Raw genomic sequence first — 15774 nt, 5'->3', positions numbered from 1 at the left:
TAGATGGTGTCATTAACTGACACAGTCAAGTTGGATTTGACTACAGGCTTATCAGAGCTGAGCTGGTGGCAGAGAGAGCAAGGTTGTTGCTCTCCCCACTGGACATACTGACCGTCCTACAGAGCAAGTTGTTAAATCCTTATACGGAAAGGGAAAATTAAATTGAACGTTTGTAAAGGGGTGTGTTTACATTGCGGTGTAGTAGGTGGTTGTCTTAAGAGTAATTGGAAGTCTACTGCAAGAGAACTCTAAAACTTACATGGAATAAATAAGATCTTACCATATCTGGGAACTTAATATCTGCATTCATGCTGATAGAGTCATTTGTTTGAGCTAAATATTGCCCTTAAGTCATGAACAACATTTAAAACAAAAGTAGAGCATGAAGAAGTATCAGAGAATCCAATTATAAACAATTCCCTCTTCTACCAAAAGTTGATACCAGGGCAGCCTACTAACCATTGAACGGAAACATATAAAATCCCCACTGCACCTAACATTTCTATGACACTGGTGAAAAGTTGGGTGTGAATAACTGAGTTATGTGTTCTCCATTATTAGTTATGTGACTCTGACTATGTCTCTAACATCATAAGTCTGAAATGTAGAGAATAACATAACCTGTTCCCAAAGAACTGTTCAGAGAATTACAAATATCTGTAATATATATTTTATAGGCTCTTAAAGCAGTAGCCGACAGAGTGTACTTAGTAAGTATTTGACATAATTTTCCATAAACATCCAAAGTACAGACACAACTCCAAGAGGACCCAGACTTTGCCCTGGCAAAGGTAAGCATGGTGGGTGGAGAGCAGGTGGCCCGGCTTCCTCCAAGCTCCAGGGAAAGCACAATAGTGAGGTCTGTGCCAAACGGGAAAGAAACGCAATCCACAGGCTTCCTTCATGTAACAATGAGAATGCAAAATGAGGATGAGCATGACACAGTCTCTGGGGTGCATAGGAAAATCAGTAGATTTTCTCTTGGCACTAGGTTCTTTCTCTGCTATGTCTTTCCTCCAAAACAAGTCCACCAGTGACTGTCTTTATATGTGTTTTTAAATTACCTTTCTGTAATGCTTTCAGCCACTGACTTCGACTCTCTTCATTCGATGCATAGACATAGAGAAGCCCATCTTTATAGACAATCTGGAAAGAAAAAGATTTGGCACCTTAAAATCTAACCACATTTTGGGGCTGGAGCGATTGTACAGTGGGTAAGGCATTTTCTTTGCAGGAGGCCCACTGGATTTGATCCCAGGCACCCTGAGACCACCAGGGAGTGATCCCTGGGCAGAGAGCCAGGAGTAAGCCCTGAGTATCACTGGGTATGGCCCCCCAAAGAAGGGTAAATAAATAAAATCAAGTATAGCGACATTTTGCAACTGCATATTTTCTGTTATCAAAAATAAACATGAGTTTATTTCTGTCACAAAAGCTCTGGAATCAAAGGCATAAAAATGTTTTTTTCATGGAGGGAATCCTATTGTATTCCCAACTGCACTGCCCCTCAGCCCCTGCCCCCACAGACCATATCACTTGGTCTGTCCAGAATGGTCAGTGCTGCTGGGGTTCCAGGCAGAATGTCTGTGTCCATGGTAACTGTCTGGTGTCTTGTGGGCAGGTAAGAGCCACGGAGGGCCTGTCATACTCTCTGTAGATCTCCAATTTGGACTTTTTTCTCAGGAAGCTGGTGGTTTTATCCCCATACCTTAAGTTTTTTTATCCCAGATACCTCTACACTTTGGGGAGTGAAAGACAGTAATGATGCATCAGATGCAGTGAGGATTGAGGTCTCAGGAGGAATGGCCTGGGTCACTGGGAATTAAAGTTATAAAATGTTAAGTAAGTATGACAGGTATCTTAGTTTAGTCTATTTATCCACCCAGGGAGAGACTTTATTAGAAAATGTTTATCTACCATATCCCTAAAATATATTCAAGGATGAAATGTTCATTACATACTGGCCAATTTCCACATATCTCAAACATAATGTGATATGTTTGAATATCACATTATGTTTGATATGTGATATTCGAGCTTATAATGAGTAAATTATAAGCTTATTATAATAAGCTTATAATGAGTAAAAAGTATGTCACCCTCTTATTCCCTTGGGTCATGTATCACCCTGGAAATCCCCAGCATGCCATGTTCTATCTCGTATGACACCCAAGTGTTTAAAGCTGACAATGTCTTCTCCAGATGCTCCTGTTTATTCAACTCTTGTTGGTAACTAGGTCCTTTGTTAAACACCTTCTACTAACTAGCTTTTTTCCTAGATGATTTCACACTTTAGTTCTACTTCTATTCTTTCACAAATATATGATTACATCTATTTTGCAAATGAAAAAACAAACTCAGAGCCTGTGTGTCACAGTTGTATAAATATAACAGAGGGACTATGGTCTCAGAAGGCTTTAAAACCTGTGTTCTTTTGAGTATTCCATGCTTCTGTGATATGAATTTGGAACATATTTCATGAGCACATACTCCTCTGGTGCTACCCCTCCCCCCCTGGGTATTCTTCTTCCCAATGGGAAATATGGCTTGTTCATCTACTAGATTGTTTCATTTTGCTCTGTTTGGGGTTTCTTCATATGAGAACTAGGTAGTCTGACAAGATGGTCTGTTTTTTTAAAATTTATTTATTTATTTATTTATTTGTTTGTTTGTTTGTTTATTTAGGCTTTTGGGCCATGCCCCATGATGCTCAGGGGTTACTCCTAGCAGTATTCAGGGAACCATGTGATGCCGGGGATCGAACCCAGATTGGCTGTGTGCAAGGCAAACGTCCTACCCTCTGTACTATGGTTCTGTCTCTGGTCTGCTTTTCAATCACAAAGACAATTATTCATGGCCTGAGAGACGTCAAGCCATTGTAAAGAGTGTTCTCTCGACAGCAGACCATGGTTTGACACACTTCAAGGTAAAATGAAAATTTATTAGCATGTTGGAGAAAACCTTTCACAATGCAGTCCTGCCTAGACCCTTCACTTTGCTCCTCCACTCCTTCACAGCTCTGCTTTTTTTGCAGGTAGGTTACACCCGGCAATGTTCAGGGCTTACTCCTGGCTCTGCACTCAGGAATCACTCCTAGCAATGCTTGGAGGGACCAGATGGGGATTCCGGGGATTGAACCAGGGTTGACCCTGTGCAAGGCAAACGCCCTCCCCACTATAAAATCGCTCCAGCCCCATGGCTTCCTTTTTTGAAAGGACTACTTTGCGCTCTCCAAACATGTATGTATCATTGTTCACCTCCTAGGCTACTGCATTGGTGTCACTGTACTTCCTGTTTTTGCTGAACTAACTTCCCTTTATCTTTCTCTATGTCACCTCCAAAAGAAAATCTCCATGACCTCTTGAAGATTCTGCTTCCTGGGTCAAAATGGGATACTCTGCTTTTTCTTGTTGTTGTTGCTGTTGGTCTTGTTTTTGTTGTTGTTGTTAGTAGTAGTAGTATAGTAGTAATAGTAGTAGTAGTAGTAGTGTAGTAGCAATACTTACAGTAGTAGTAGTATACCGAGGATCAAATCCTGATCTCATGCATGTAAGCTTTACCATAGACTCACAACCCGGCCAATGTCACCTTAAACATTCATTCTCTGCATTCTAATGATCTATATCTTGCGGATGAGGAAGTCTGGTCATTCCTTATAGTGTGCCTAGAAGCTTGTGGCACTCCCAAAACGCCCTTCAATGCTGGATGGAGAGATTGTCACACACAGCAAGACAAGTCATGCCATGTTGGCCTACACATTCTTTCTTTCTCTCCCTGTAGGGAAGTCCAGTTGGTGTCTATAATTGTCCCAAAATAGCAACACCTAAATGCAAGTGTTCTAAACCAAAACTTGCTGTTGCATTAAATAATCATTTTACTCTTGGTATCATCACAGAGTTAGGGCATTTGCCTTGCACGCAGCCGACCCGGGTTCGATTCCTCCACCCCTCTCGGAGAGCCTGGCAAGCTATCGAGAGTATCTCACCCGCATGGCAGAGCCTGGCAAGCTATCCATGGCATATTCGATATGCCAAAAACAGTAATAAGCTCAAAATGGAGACGTTACTGGTGCCCGCTCGAGCAAATCGATGAGCAACGGGATGACAGTGACAGTGACTCTTGGTATCAGAGTAATAGTACAACAGGAAGGGTGTTTGCTGACTCGGATTTGACCCCCAGCATATGGTCCCCAAAGCACTGCCAGGAGCAATTTCTGAGTGCAGAGCCAGTAGTAACTCCTGAGCATCACCGACTATGGTCCAACCTCCCAAAAAGAATCATTTTACTGGAGCTGGAGAGTTAATAGAGGGATTAAGTTTTTGTGTTTCCCATGGTCAACTCTGGTTTGATCCCAGAACTGCGTATCGTTCCCAAGCACTGCCAGGACTGATCTGTGAGCACAGAGCCAGGAGTCATCCCTGAGTGCCACAGGGTGTGACCACAAAACATATTAAAACAACAGTAGTATTTTACTAAGAAATCATTATTTATTCTAGATGTATAATGTTCATCGCAGAAAATATTTTAAAAGCAGAGCTAGCTATCCAGTGCAATGTGTCCCTCCCCTTACCTGAAATGGGTACTGCCTCTCCACAGGAGTCTGCTCCTCCAGATTGACTTTCTCCACACATCTGATTTTCTTAATCTCGATCAATCCTTTCCTACTGCCTCTTTTCTGAAGGAAAAAAACCCAAAATGTAAAATGTGATACACAGCGGCAAACGAAGGTGAGGTTATACCTGAGAGGGAGATTGGGGTAGAACTGAAAGAATCGTTTTTGATTATTCACAATATTCAACACCCAAAGACAACAGAACATAGATTTAACGATAGAAACCAGCTCAGATGCTCTTCCAAAAGTATGTCAGGAGAGTTGAATGGTTTTGTTTTATAATCTTGAGACATTTTAAACCACCTGCCATGTAGTCAATCATCTCAGACAAATAGTTGTTTTCCCATGCAGAGTCATAGTGTTTCCATTTTATAACAGTATTTTGAATTTCTACTGCTCTAGAATTCTCAACTGCACAGAGGAATATCTTACATCTCCGCACATTGTTCATACCATATGAAGGTAGGTTTCTCACACCTTCAGCATCATCTGGACCCAGAGAAAGACTTGCAATGGAGCTTATCCTGTGCATCTGTAGGGTGCTTAGCTGCATTCTGGTCTCCCACACAATGATATTTGCATACCCCCACCCAAATTTTGACCACCAAACAGTGTCCCTAACCATTACCAAGTGTCTCCTGGGGAGCAACATCACCCTCACTTGAGAACCACTGTTGTACACCAACAATATGCCCTAATCAACTGTTTTTAAGTCCTGAACCTAATTTTTTCGTTAGGGTTCCACTGGTTTATAACAATGTGTAAGTCTCAAACATACAGCTTTATACTTCCACTTCGGTATGTCTTGCATGGTGATCACCACCAGGAGTCTAGTTCCCACCCCACTGAGTACTTTTGAATCCCTTTACCTGTTTTACCCACCCCTCCCATGACCACTATTCTGCTATTAGAATCTAAGAATTTGAGGGGCTTGGGGATTAGTTTTCTTGCTTTGTTTCTTTACCTTGTTATTGAATTAAAGTATACTTTGACTAAGAAGAGATAAGGCAGTAAGTGAATACAATGTGATCTTACTGAGTGAGCAGAGAAGACTGATGTCATTTCTTTCTAATTATTCAGTGTGAAGACAAGAAAAATAACATCAAAACAATTGCAAAATGAAGTCTCACCATTTTGTCATATTCATAATAGGAGAGGTTTGTTTTAGTCAAAACAAAAAGGCGCTCTTTGTAATTATTTGGTGACATTTTCTTCTTCTGTTGTGACCTTTTGAGAAGAAGCTCTTCTAGGATGGATTTTGTATTCATATTGTCCTCCTAAATAAAATCGAAACATTAAAATGTGTGCTTACTGCATCTAATAAGATTTTCTTTTAGTGATCGTAATTGGACTTAACTATTTCTCACTCAGGAACATTATGAAATATAACATTTAAGAATATTAGATTTATGATTATGGAAGAAAATGTAATAAACAGACTCTTAATTACACATATAGTACCACATTTTTATTACTGCCTTGGCTTTATGTTGAATTATAATGATAATTATGATTATGACTTTAAGCATATTGATTTTATGCCTTTCATCATCTTGAACTTTAAATTATGAATTCATTATCTTTATAATACTCTCCCTTATCAAAAATGTTCTTACCCCTTGAACAGACTATATTTTTATATTGAATAAAATACAAAACCCTAAACATCTTTTTTACAAAGCTGTTCATGATTGGATTTCAGTCATACGGTATTCCAATACCCATCCCTCTACCAAAGTACTTTTTCCAGCATCAGTGTCCACAGTTCCCTCCCATCACCCCCACCCCCACCCCTTGCCTGCATCTATGGCAGGCACTTTTCTTCTTTTTTTCACTCTCTCTCTCTCTCTTCTTTTGGGCACTGTAGTTTGCAATATTGATACTGAGAGTTATCCAGAATATCCCTTACCTATTTGTTTTTGTTTTTTGGGGTCACACCTATCGATGCACAGGGGTTACTCCTGGCTCTGCACTCAGGAATTACTCCGGGCGGTGCTCAGGGTAACATATGGGATGCTGGGAATCAAACCTGGGTCGGCCGCATGCTAGGCAAATGCCCTACCCGCTCTGCTATTGCTCCAGCTCCCCCTTACCAACTTTTAACCCTCAGCTCTTGTCCAGCATGATAATATTATAAGGCATTTTATTTAAAAACTTTAAAGCAAATAAATTTTAGTTCAAATTTTAAAAAATAACAAAAAATAAAAAATTAATGAAATGTTAAGTCCATTGAAAAAACTAAATTCCTGACTTTGAAATAAGTAATGCAAAGAATAAATGTTTTCCAATTTAAAAAAAGACCTTAAAATTTGAACTCCAGGCCAGAGAAATACTCAAGTGCTAAAGCATATGTGAGAAGATTTGAGTTTTATCCCCAGTATGATGTAATGTCCCCCCAGCACTTACTAGGGAATAGGCGCAGCCCCTATTAGAAAAGGAAAGAAAAATTTGAACTCCAGCCAGCGAACCATGTATGAAGCAACTGATCAACTGAAATTTCTCTCCATTAATGTGGCCAGTTGTTTGATCAAGTTACCCAAAATACTTTGGCATGTGTACCATTGCAGTTGACATCCACAGCCCCTAGTTATGAGCATATTTTAACATAACGGATTTGAGTATACTTTTAAAATTATATTTTATTATATTTTAATGCAGAACATTTATTGTATTTTAAATCAGAACATTTAATCCGTGCTTCTGAGGAAGATACGAAGAATTGGGGAAAAGGTAGTAGTACGAACCAAAAACAATCTTCTTTTTCCTCCTCCAACTGTACAAAATATTAAATTTTGAGTTATTTCTGGAAAATACATGTATTTATCTCCTGGCTCTACTAAAATTGTTCCTCAGTCATATCAGGTCCAATGATGAAAAGAAATGATGGTAAACATTAGCCCACAAGACAGAAATATTCTTACGCTCCTTTTCACTTTGTGAAATCACAAGATTACATCAGATACTCACTCATTACTCTTTCTCCAATAATCTAAAAGTAATTAACTTTACTCACCTTCCTGTAACAGAGCCAAAGTGCACTGATGAGTCCTTAGATCAAACTCTCAACCTCTTAGTAGAAGGTACTGCTCAGAGGCACCATCACTCCTATTTCCTCTAGCTAGGTCAGGGTCATGCATTAAAAAGAAGCTATTTGCATCCTATTCACTACTCTACAATGGGAAGCAGCAATGCAGGCTTTGTTCTGTTGGAATGGAGGAGGACCTCCAGGGAACCTGTCCAATCACTAATGGGCACTGCTCCCAGACCTTGGAGACTCATATTCCCACTGAGGCAGGGGAGTGGGAAGGTCGAGAGACTAAGAAATACCGCTTGGCTTCGAATAGACCTGTGTCAGGCCCAATCAGTTTCCATACTGACTTGTTGTGATGATTTATTTCCATAGATCAGGCGAGAACCAACCCCTCAAAAGTTAATCCAAGGCTACTTTTGGTTTATAGGCAGAAGTAGTAGAAGTCTGTCCATTCAATATAATAAGGTCCATTCAATATAATAAGGTCTTGGTCACTTTTTGTTTTGAATATTGTTTTATTTTTTTTAAATGTATGATTGTTTTGAGAAAGTGAAATGTGGTTATTTTTTAGTAGGATGGGTTCTATTCACCGGAGTCAATGATTTATTTGCCCTAAGTTCCAAATAGAACTGAAATTGTGTGTATAATAAATGTAGTAGGACCTGGAAAAGCAGAAGGCATATCTATCTTTCACCTTTGCCTTTCTTATAATCTCTATGCATACGCCTGTTTAAATCAGATTGTTTTCTGTTCCAGCATCTCCTGGCAAGAAGAAAAAATGCTAGAAAATAAAACTATGAAAGTTCTAGATTTTGTGAGTTTAAGTATCCTTTGTAGACGGCATACTATGCTGGACATAGTTCTTGGAGACTTCTTCCTTTGACACTTTACTAACAAAACAAGAAAATTCTTGTCAAGTTTTTTCCCTATCCATAGCTAATACAGTCCTCCCCAAAGTAGAGTTCTAGTTAAATAGATCTGTAGCACTGTCATCTGATTGTTCATTGATTTGCTTGAGCGGGCACCAGTAACATCTCCATTGTGAGCCTTGTTACTGTTTTTGGCATATCGAATACGCCACAGGGAGCTTGCCAGGCTCTGCCGTGTGGGCAGAATACTCTTGGAAGCTTGCGGGGCTCTCCAAGAGGGACGGAGGAATCGAACCCGGGTCGGCCGCGTGCAAGGCAAATGCCCTACCTGCTGTGCTATCAATTCAGTCTGAGATCTAGTTTCATTGTGAAACTTATTGTTACTGTTTTGGGCATATTGAATACACCACGGGTAGCTTGTCAGGCTCTGCCGTGCGGGCTCCATACTCTTGGCAGCTTGCCTGGCTCTCTGAGAGGAGCAGAGGAATCGAACTCGGGTCGGCCACGTGCAAGGCGAATGCCCTACCACTGTGCTATCACTCCAGCTCGAGATCTAGTTAGTTTAATTAAAGTTTGTTTTGACTTATTTTTTCAGATGCTGAATCAACTTACAACACTAAGAAAATCAATTTGCAACATTAAGAACACTGTTTTAAGGCCCCTCATGACTTCGTGGTAGTAAGAACACTGTTTTAAGGCCCCCGCATGACTTCATACTTAGTGTTGTGAAGCCTTGAGTTCCATCGCGGGCACTAAAAAAACAAAACCGAAGTGCTAAACCGTCCACTGTTTAAAAAAAAAGGTAGGGGGCCGGAGCGATAGCACAATCGGTAGGGCGTTTGCCTTGCATGCAGCCGACCCGGGTTCGATCCGCGGCGTCCCATATGGTCCCCCAAGCACTGCCAGGAGCAATTCCTGAGTGCAAAGCCAGGAGTAACCCCTGAGCATTGCTGGGTGTGACCCAAAAAGCAAAAAAAAAAAAGGTAGATGCCAAAGTCCAAAGTGGTATACAACCTTCTTCAAAACGACATGATGATACACACACATTTTTGTTTGAAGAACTTTTACATCCAATACTTTAAAGATTATTTGGGAGTGGTTAGAATTGTGTATGGTGAGTCACAGATATCTGCAACAAATAAGATTTATAAAGTCTGTACCTTGAAGAGAAGAACATCAGCTAACAAAGAAATAAGCAATTCCCTGAGCACATGATATCTCCAAGGTCTTCTGCATCTTGTTGCATAATGTAAAATTTCACCAAACCCATTCATTTCCAAATCTTGTCATTTGTGACTTCTTTGCTTTTATTAAAAAAACAAATAAACATGTGATCTCTGTTTGCAAATCCCAAAGCTCTAGGCAATCAAAAGGATATATCTGAAAACATTTTGGTGAAAATAGTGCTGGATTTTATCATATATACCTTTTCAGGAAAAAATGAGCTCATATACCGTGCATATGGGTCAGCCCTTGGTCCTTATGTAACGAAAACCTGAGCCACACATCTCTAAAAGTTCTTTGAAAATTCTTCCTCTAAGTTTCTTCTCTGGTTTCCTATCAAACCTGTAGAATGCCATTTGAATGACTCACACCTTTGTCCTCATCATTTGAGTTCCTTATTTGAGTTAATACCTGGTTCCTACTCAAGTGTGGACCTGCATTTTCCCTTCTATTTGCTTTTTTCTTTGTACTTAGCACTTCTCTTGATTACCCTATTTCTAAACTGAACTTTAGCGTATGGCTTCTCTCCATAGAGGAGGCGATCGTGGGTGGTGGCTACATTTTAGAAGCATAATGTCTCCTCCCTGACATGAGAACAATAACTCAGCAAGGCTCCTGCACAATGATTGTCACTCAAACTTGCCTCTGCCTACACTTAGTACTGTAGGAAAATTCAGTTGGGAAGCTAAAAAAGAAAAACCTTCCAAAATGAAATGAGACCCCAAACCTAGTCAGTATTGACCAGAAATGTATTTCCCTAGATCAATGGGTGGGATTTGGCTGGACGCTCCTATTACTGTCTACACAGAATGGGTACATCAATTTGCCTACCAAATAGCATAGCTGCCTATTTTCATAAGCACGTGGAACTAGAAAGAGATTAAAGGTGTAGGGGAGGCAAAAACAAACAAAATCCTAGCAGAAATGAACATGATATTTTCAGTAATGAAGCCAGTAGCCACTACAGAACCTATAACATACATAAAAGTGCATTCCGAGTTTCCATGGCTTGGGTTCACTATGGTTATTTAGCATTTACATGGAAATAATACCACGAATATGGAGCTCAATTTTTTTTTTCTTTTTGGGTCACACCCAGCGATGCTCAGGGGTCACTCCTGGCTCTGCACTCAGGAATTACCCCTGGCCGTGCTCAGGTGACCATGTGGGATGCTGGGAATCGAACCCGGGTCGGCCGCATGCAAGGCAAATGCCCTACCCGCTGTGCTATCACTCCAGCCCCATGGAGCTCAATCTTGCAGGTCCCTTTGGCATCTTTGCTTCTGAGACCACATGCTTCTGATCTTGGGTCAATAATGATCAGCTGTCCACTGCCCTCAGTGACAACCAGTGGGTTTTACAGCTAGGTCTCACAACTAAGTAATATGCAAATTTTATGGAGGCTTACAATAAGGTAACCGGACTGTCATTTTGAGCTGACCTAGTCCCTTGGTGCTCTAAACATCAGTTTTTTGATCTGTACATGAGATCACCATCTTTACTTGATAAATCACATGTGGGGAAACCCAGGCACATGGTGGACAATTGCTAGAATCACGAGAAGAGGAAAGGTAGGAGAAAAAAACAACATAAATACAAAGTGGAATCTATCCTCTCCTTTATGCACAGCCCCAGGAAAGAAAATCTTTTATTTTTCTCAAACTAACCAAGAAAAACGTGGCCAAAGGGAGGGCCTGAGAATTGGGATTGGAAGGATAGTGAGTGATTGTGGAAATAATCGTCGCTAACACGCATGGAGGGAGTACCACGTGCCAGGTGCCCTTTTAAGCACTTTGAAGGTATGTAAAACATCTCGAAAATACTCACAAACATCTACAGGGTGGGCAATGTCATCTCTCACACGGGACTGGTTGTGACACCCTGCCCCATGGCATTCAGAGATGGTCTATGGAAGAGATAATAATATCTCTATCCTATGGGTAGTTTGTGTCACTTTAAGGGGTATGTTGCAGCATCATTCCCTGCTTATAGCTGATGGAGCGATGACAGAAAAGTGAATGGCCAGTTTCACTTTGTATGGTGGCCCTGGAACTTGAGCTCAGGCAGGCAGTCAGTCTGCACAGTCCTTATTTCTCACCATGGTGCTCTTTAGACAAGGCCATGGCAGCTACGTAATTCTCTTCACCAGAGATACCGCTAATGAAAGGCAACCACAGGATAACAGCGCAGATAGAAATCCTAGAAGTTGTTTTATGGATGCAACATTAGCCCAAGCAGCACAAGTGACTTAGCTAAGACCTGAAGGATGTGGCCTAGAAGCCACAGCCCAGGGAAATAGGTTTCTGGTGTCTCTCCTGGGACACTGTCCACACCAGCTTATCAATAAGTGGACCAAGATATTTCTGTATGCAGTTAAACATCATCCCACAGCCATGCCCAGGTATGGTGTCTAATAAATCATTTTGGGGAATCATCTTGACTCTTACAAGATTCATGCAAAGGTTGCCCTACTGGAAAGATCAGAAAGAAGGAACCCGCAAGGCAGCGTTAGATCGCAAAACACTAGTCCATGTTTTGAAAATAGATAAGAACATACAACCTCTTGAGTTGGACTAAATTCAAGTGATGCGGAAAGGGTGCAGGAGGCAGGAAGAGACAGTATATTCAGTATATATACTAATATGGGGTCATTGGTGGGTTCCCTCAACCACCAAATACTATCTGTGATGGGATGGAGCCCTGAGGCTTCACCCTTTGGAACTGAGAGATGATCGTAGCAATTCCTTACCCCTTCACTTGACTCAGTGACCCTTTTTTTATATGTCAGTTAGAGATTTGGTCAATGTTGAGATATTTTAATAATACATATTCCGGATTTTGATATGCACTGTAGCACTGTCGTCCCATTGCTCATCGATTTGCTCGAGCAGGCACCAGTAATGTCTCTGTTATGAGACTTGTTACTGTTTTTGGCATATCAAATACGCCACAGGTAGTTTGCCAGGCTCTGCTCTACAGGCAGGATACTCTCGTTAGAGGGACGGAGGAATCAAACCTGGGTTGGCTGCATGCAAGGCAAACACCCTACCCGCTGTGCTATTGCTCCAGTCCCGCAGGGCAGAGACCATCGGCAAGCTACAGTGCTGCAGTGCTACAGTTCTGGAAGAGTGGAAGGGTGGGGGGAGGAAAACGCTCCAAGTGCAGGCTGAGGATTTAAGGGGCTCTAAATGGGAAAAGGGCGGACCATGTGACAAACTAGATGTTCAAATATCGGCCCGAGGTCAGGCAAGCCTGCTCATTTTCTTACTAAACAAATAAGCTCAACAGGAACAAAAAGCTTAAGCCACCCCTCCTGCCTCGCCCCCCGCCAATTGTCTTAAGATGTCTGCCAAAGACTAACACTAGACCCGCAGAAGCTAGCAGATCATTATTTCCTGTGATTCTATGCAGGAGAACAGAGAAAGGTTCTTTAGCTCTTGGCATAATAGAGACTGAAACGCTTCAACTTTGATACTCAAAATTCTCAGCATGATAAAACTATAATGCTTATATATAAAACTATACCTAAACTGAACCAGAACAAATTTGTGAAAATCAGATGCTGTAAAAAGATCCATTTTGCACAAAGAAGTTGAAGATTCTGATGCCATTCCCACAGAAGCTAAAATTTGCTTTAGGTATAAATTCACCTTTTGTGTCTCATAAAAGTTTTCTTGCTTTCTAACTTTTGTCGTCCTTTTAGCAAATCCCTGGCTTCTGCTCTCTCCCCTTCACCCAGAACACTCATCTGAGTACCACCCTTAGGAAAATAGCAAAAGTGATAAATCCATGTCTTAATATATTTTTTCTAAATTAATTCAATGTGTAACACCACTTAGATAATTCAGATTGGTGTGAGCAAAAGCACCAGCCTATGGTGGGTCGAAATCCGTATTCTGTCTCCACACAACCTGGCCTGTTACTTAACTCTGACAAACCTCAGCTTCCCCATCTGCAAAGGCAGTAAAATAATAACCACAGAAAGAGGCTTAAGGAGGCAAGAGAAAATGGTGGCACAATGATTAGCACCAAGAAGAGATGTCCCAGAAACCCATACCACTTCCCCTCATTGCAACAAAAGAGACAAGAGCAGATTTGAAAAAATAAAGACAACTAAAGACTCACAGGGATAAAATGTCCATCCCCGTCTTGGGGGGATAGAAAATAACGGGAAGCCAGAAAACTCGTGTATTCTAAAGCCAACCAGCTCGAGAGCCCTGGTGGTTCTTTCAAATTATTTTAACCTCCAGCCTGGGCTGCCTTAAAATCCAGGTCAAACCAAACTCTCTATCTTTGGGGCACCAGATTTCTTCCAAATCACCATGTGATGTATACTAATCAGTGTCGTCCTCAGGCGCACATCAGAGTCAGCATCAGCTAGAAGCCCGTTAGAAATGTAGCGGTTTAGTTCTCACCAGACCTTACATGTCCTAATCGTAGCAAGATCTCGGCCTCCTGAGATCAAGGTGTGCCCGAGCACTTTACAAGCACTGACCTAGAGCACTTCACAGGGCCCAACTTTTAAGATCCAACGGAATCAGCCAGCTCCAAGAGAATTTTGCAAATGCTACGGCTGAGGCTGTGATAGATCATTTCCTTTCTAGCTGTCCTGCGCCATTGAAAATATCCTCTGGCCCCTAGTTGAGGAGACCTCAAGGGCCTCAGAACACACAAACACATTTTTGTTGCCAAAATAACATCATACAGAGCCAGGGTGATAGACCAGCGGGGAGGGCACTTTCCTTGCATGTGGCCAACCCCAGTTTGATTCCTTAGCACCCCAAGTCTTTTTATTTTGCTTTTGGGGTCACACCCAGTGATGCACAGGAATTATCTCCTGGCTCTGCACTCAGGAATTACTCCTGGTGATGCTGGGAGCACCATATGGGATACCGGGGATTGAACCCGGGTCTGCCGCATGCAAGGCAAATGTCCTACCCACTGTACTATCACTCCAGCCCCCACCCCAAGTCTTGACCCTGGGCACCGCAGGGTATGCCCTTCCTACAGAATAGCAACATACAATCATAGATAAATAAAAGAAGGTAAGTAAGACTAACATTTCTTTGGGTTTTTTTTTTTTTTTGCATTACTTACAACACCAATCTGCAAAGGCCTGGCAGAGGAAATAATCCAGAGTTAGACCAAACCGGGAGCCACAGACTCACAATCTGCCAGGTTCCCTGAAGGAGATTTAGAAGTAGGGGTGAATTCCAGTGAACCCCCAGCAGGCCCCCACCTTACAGGAATCCACCTAAAGTCAATGGGAAACCCCAGCAATGTCATAGCCAGAATTTTGTAACTTTCTTCTCTCTGAGTGGGGCTCCCCAGGTTTGGTAAACTTCAGCCTTCACAACACCCAAATCTGAACCTATTTTCCTGTGGGTCCGACACTGCATAGCCACCTGCGCTGAGACGCACCATTTTGGCCTGATCCTTCACCTGACGGCACTGAGGCTGATCTGTTCTTGCAGGAGACTTGTCCCAGCTGTCCTCCTTCCTCCGGTGGCAGCAACCTGTCTCACATGCTCCCGCTGCTGGGTCAGAAATGACTGCATGACTCAGTGCCCCCCAAACGTTTATTGTCCGGCAAGGCCTTACACAATGCCACAGGAAACCACGCTCAACACTTAGCCAACACTTGTTGATCTGATTGAATGCAACCAAAAACGGAGACAAAAGCGTATTTCACCAGGGTTCCAACTTTGATAACTCCTGCCCTTCCCAGGCGGCTCTCGGGTACATGTGATAACACTGCCTTTGTTTAGTGAGCTCTACCCTGGAAAAGACAAGAAAATGCCATGGAAAACCCTCCCTTTGGATGCTGACTTCTCTCTCACAAGTCAGGAAACCATGAGGTAATGCCAAACTGCTCAGAGAATGAGCAGTGAAAACCTCAACTCAACACTTGGACAAAGGGAGACCGGAGGATTTATGGGAGAAACTCAGTCAGGTGGCTGAAAATGAACACACAGCCACAACTTCAGTGATTCAGAAATCCAGACATGCCAGACCCATGACATTCTGAAGTAAAGTGA

General features: G+C 41.9%; 1 protein-coding gene across 1 annotated transcript in view; it reads right to left on the bottom strand.

Moving 5' to 3' along the window:
* The window catches only part of BMX (BMX non-receptor tyrosine kinase), a 55586-nt gene extending 40323 nt beyond the window's left edge, over positions 1–15263 (bottom strand). Inside the window, exons 1-4 of the mRNA XM_055122446.1 lie at positions 15158–15263; positions 5743–5889; positions 4571–4675; positions 1065–1146 (exon numbers count right to left, since the gene is read on the bottom strand). Coding sequence (XP_054978421.1) covers positions 1065–1146; positions 4571–4675; positions 5743–5889; positions 15158–15160 — 337 coding nt within the window. The 5' untranslated portion in view covers positions 15161–15263. The remainder of the gene's footprint in view (positions 1–1064; positions 1147–4570; positions 4676–5742; positions 5890–15157) is intronic.
* Positions 15264–15774: the final 511 nt, after the last annotated feature.

Source organism: Sorex araneus, chromosome X (genome assembly GCF_027595985.1).
Source record: "Sorex araneus isolate mSorAra2 chromosome X, mSorAra2.pri, whole genome shotgun sequence".
NCBI lineage: Eukaryota > Metazoa > Chordata > Mammalia > Eulipotyphla > Soricidae > Sorex > Sorex araneus.
Note: the sequence above shows the minus strand (reverse complement) of the source record. Positions and strands in the feature narration are given on the sequence as shown.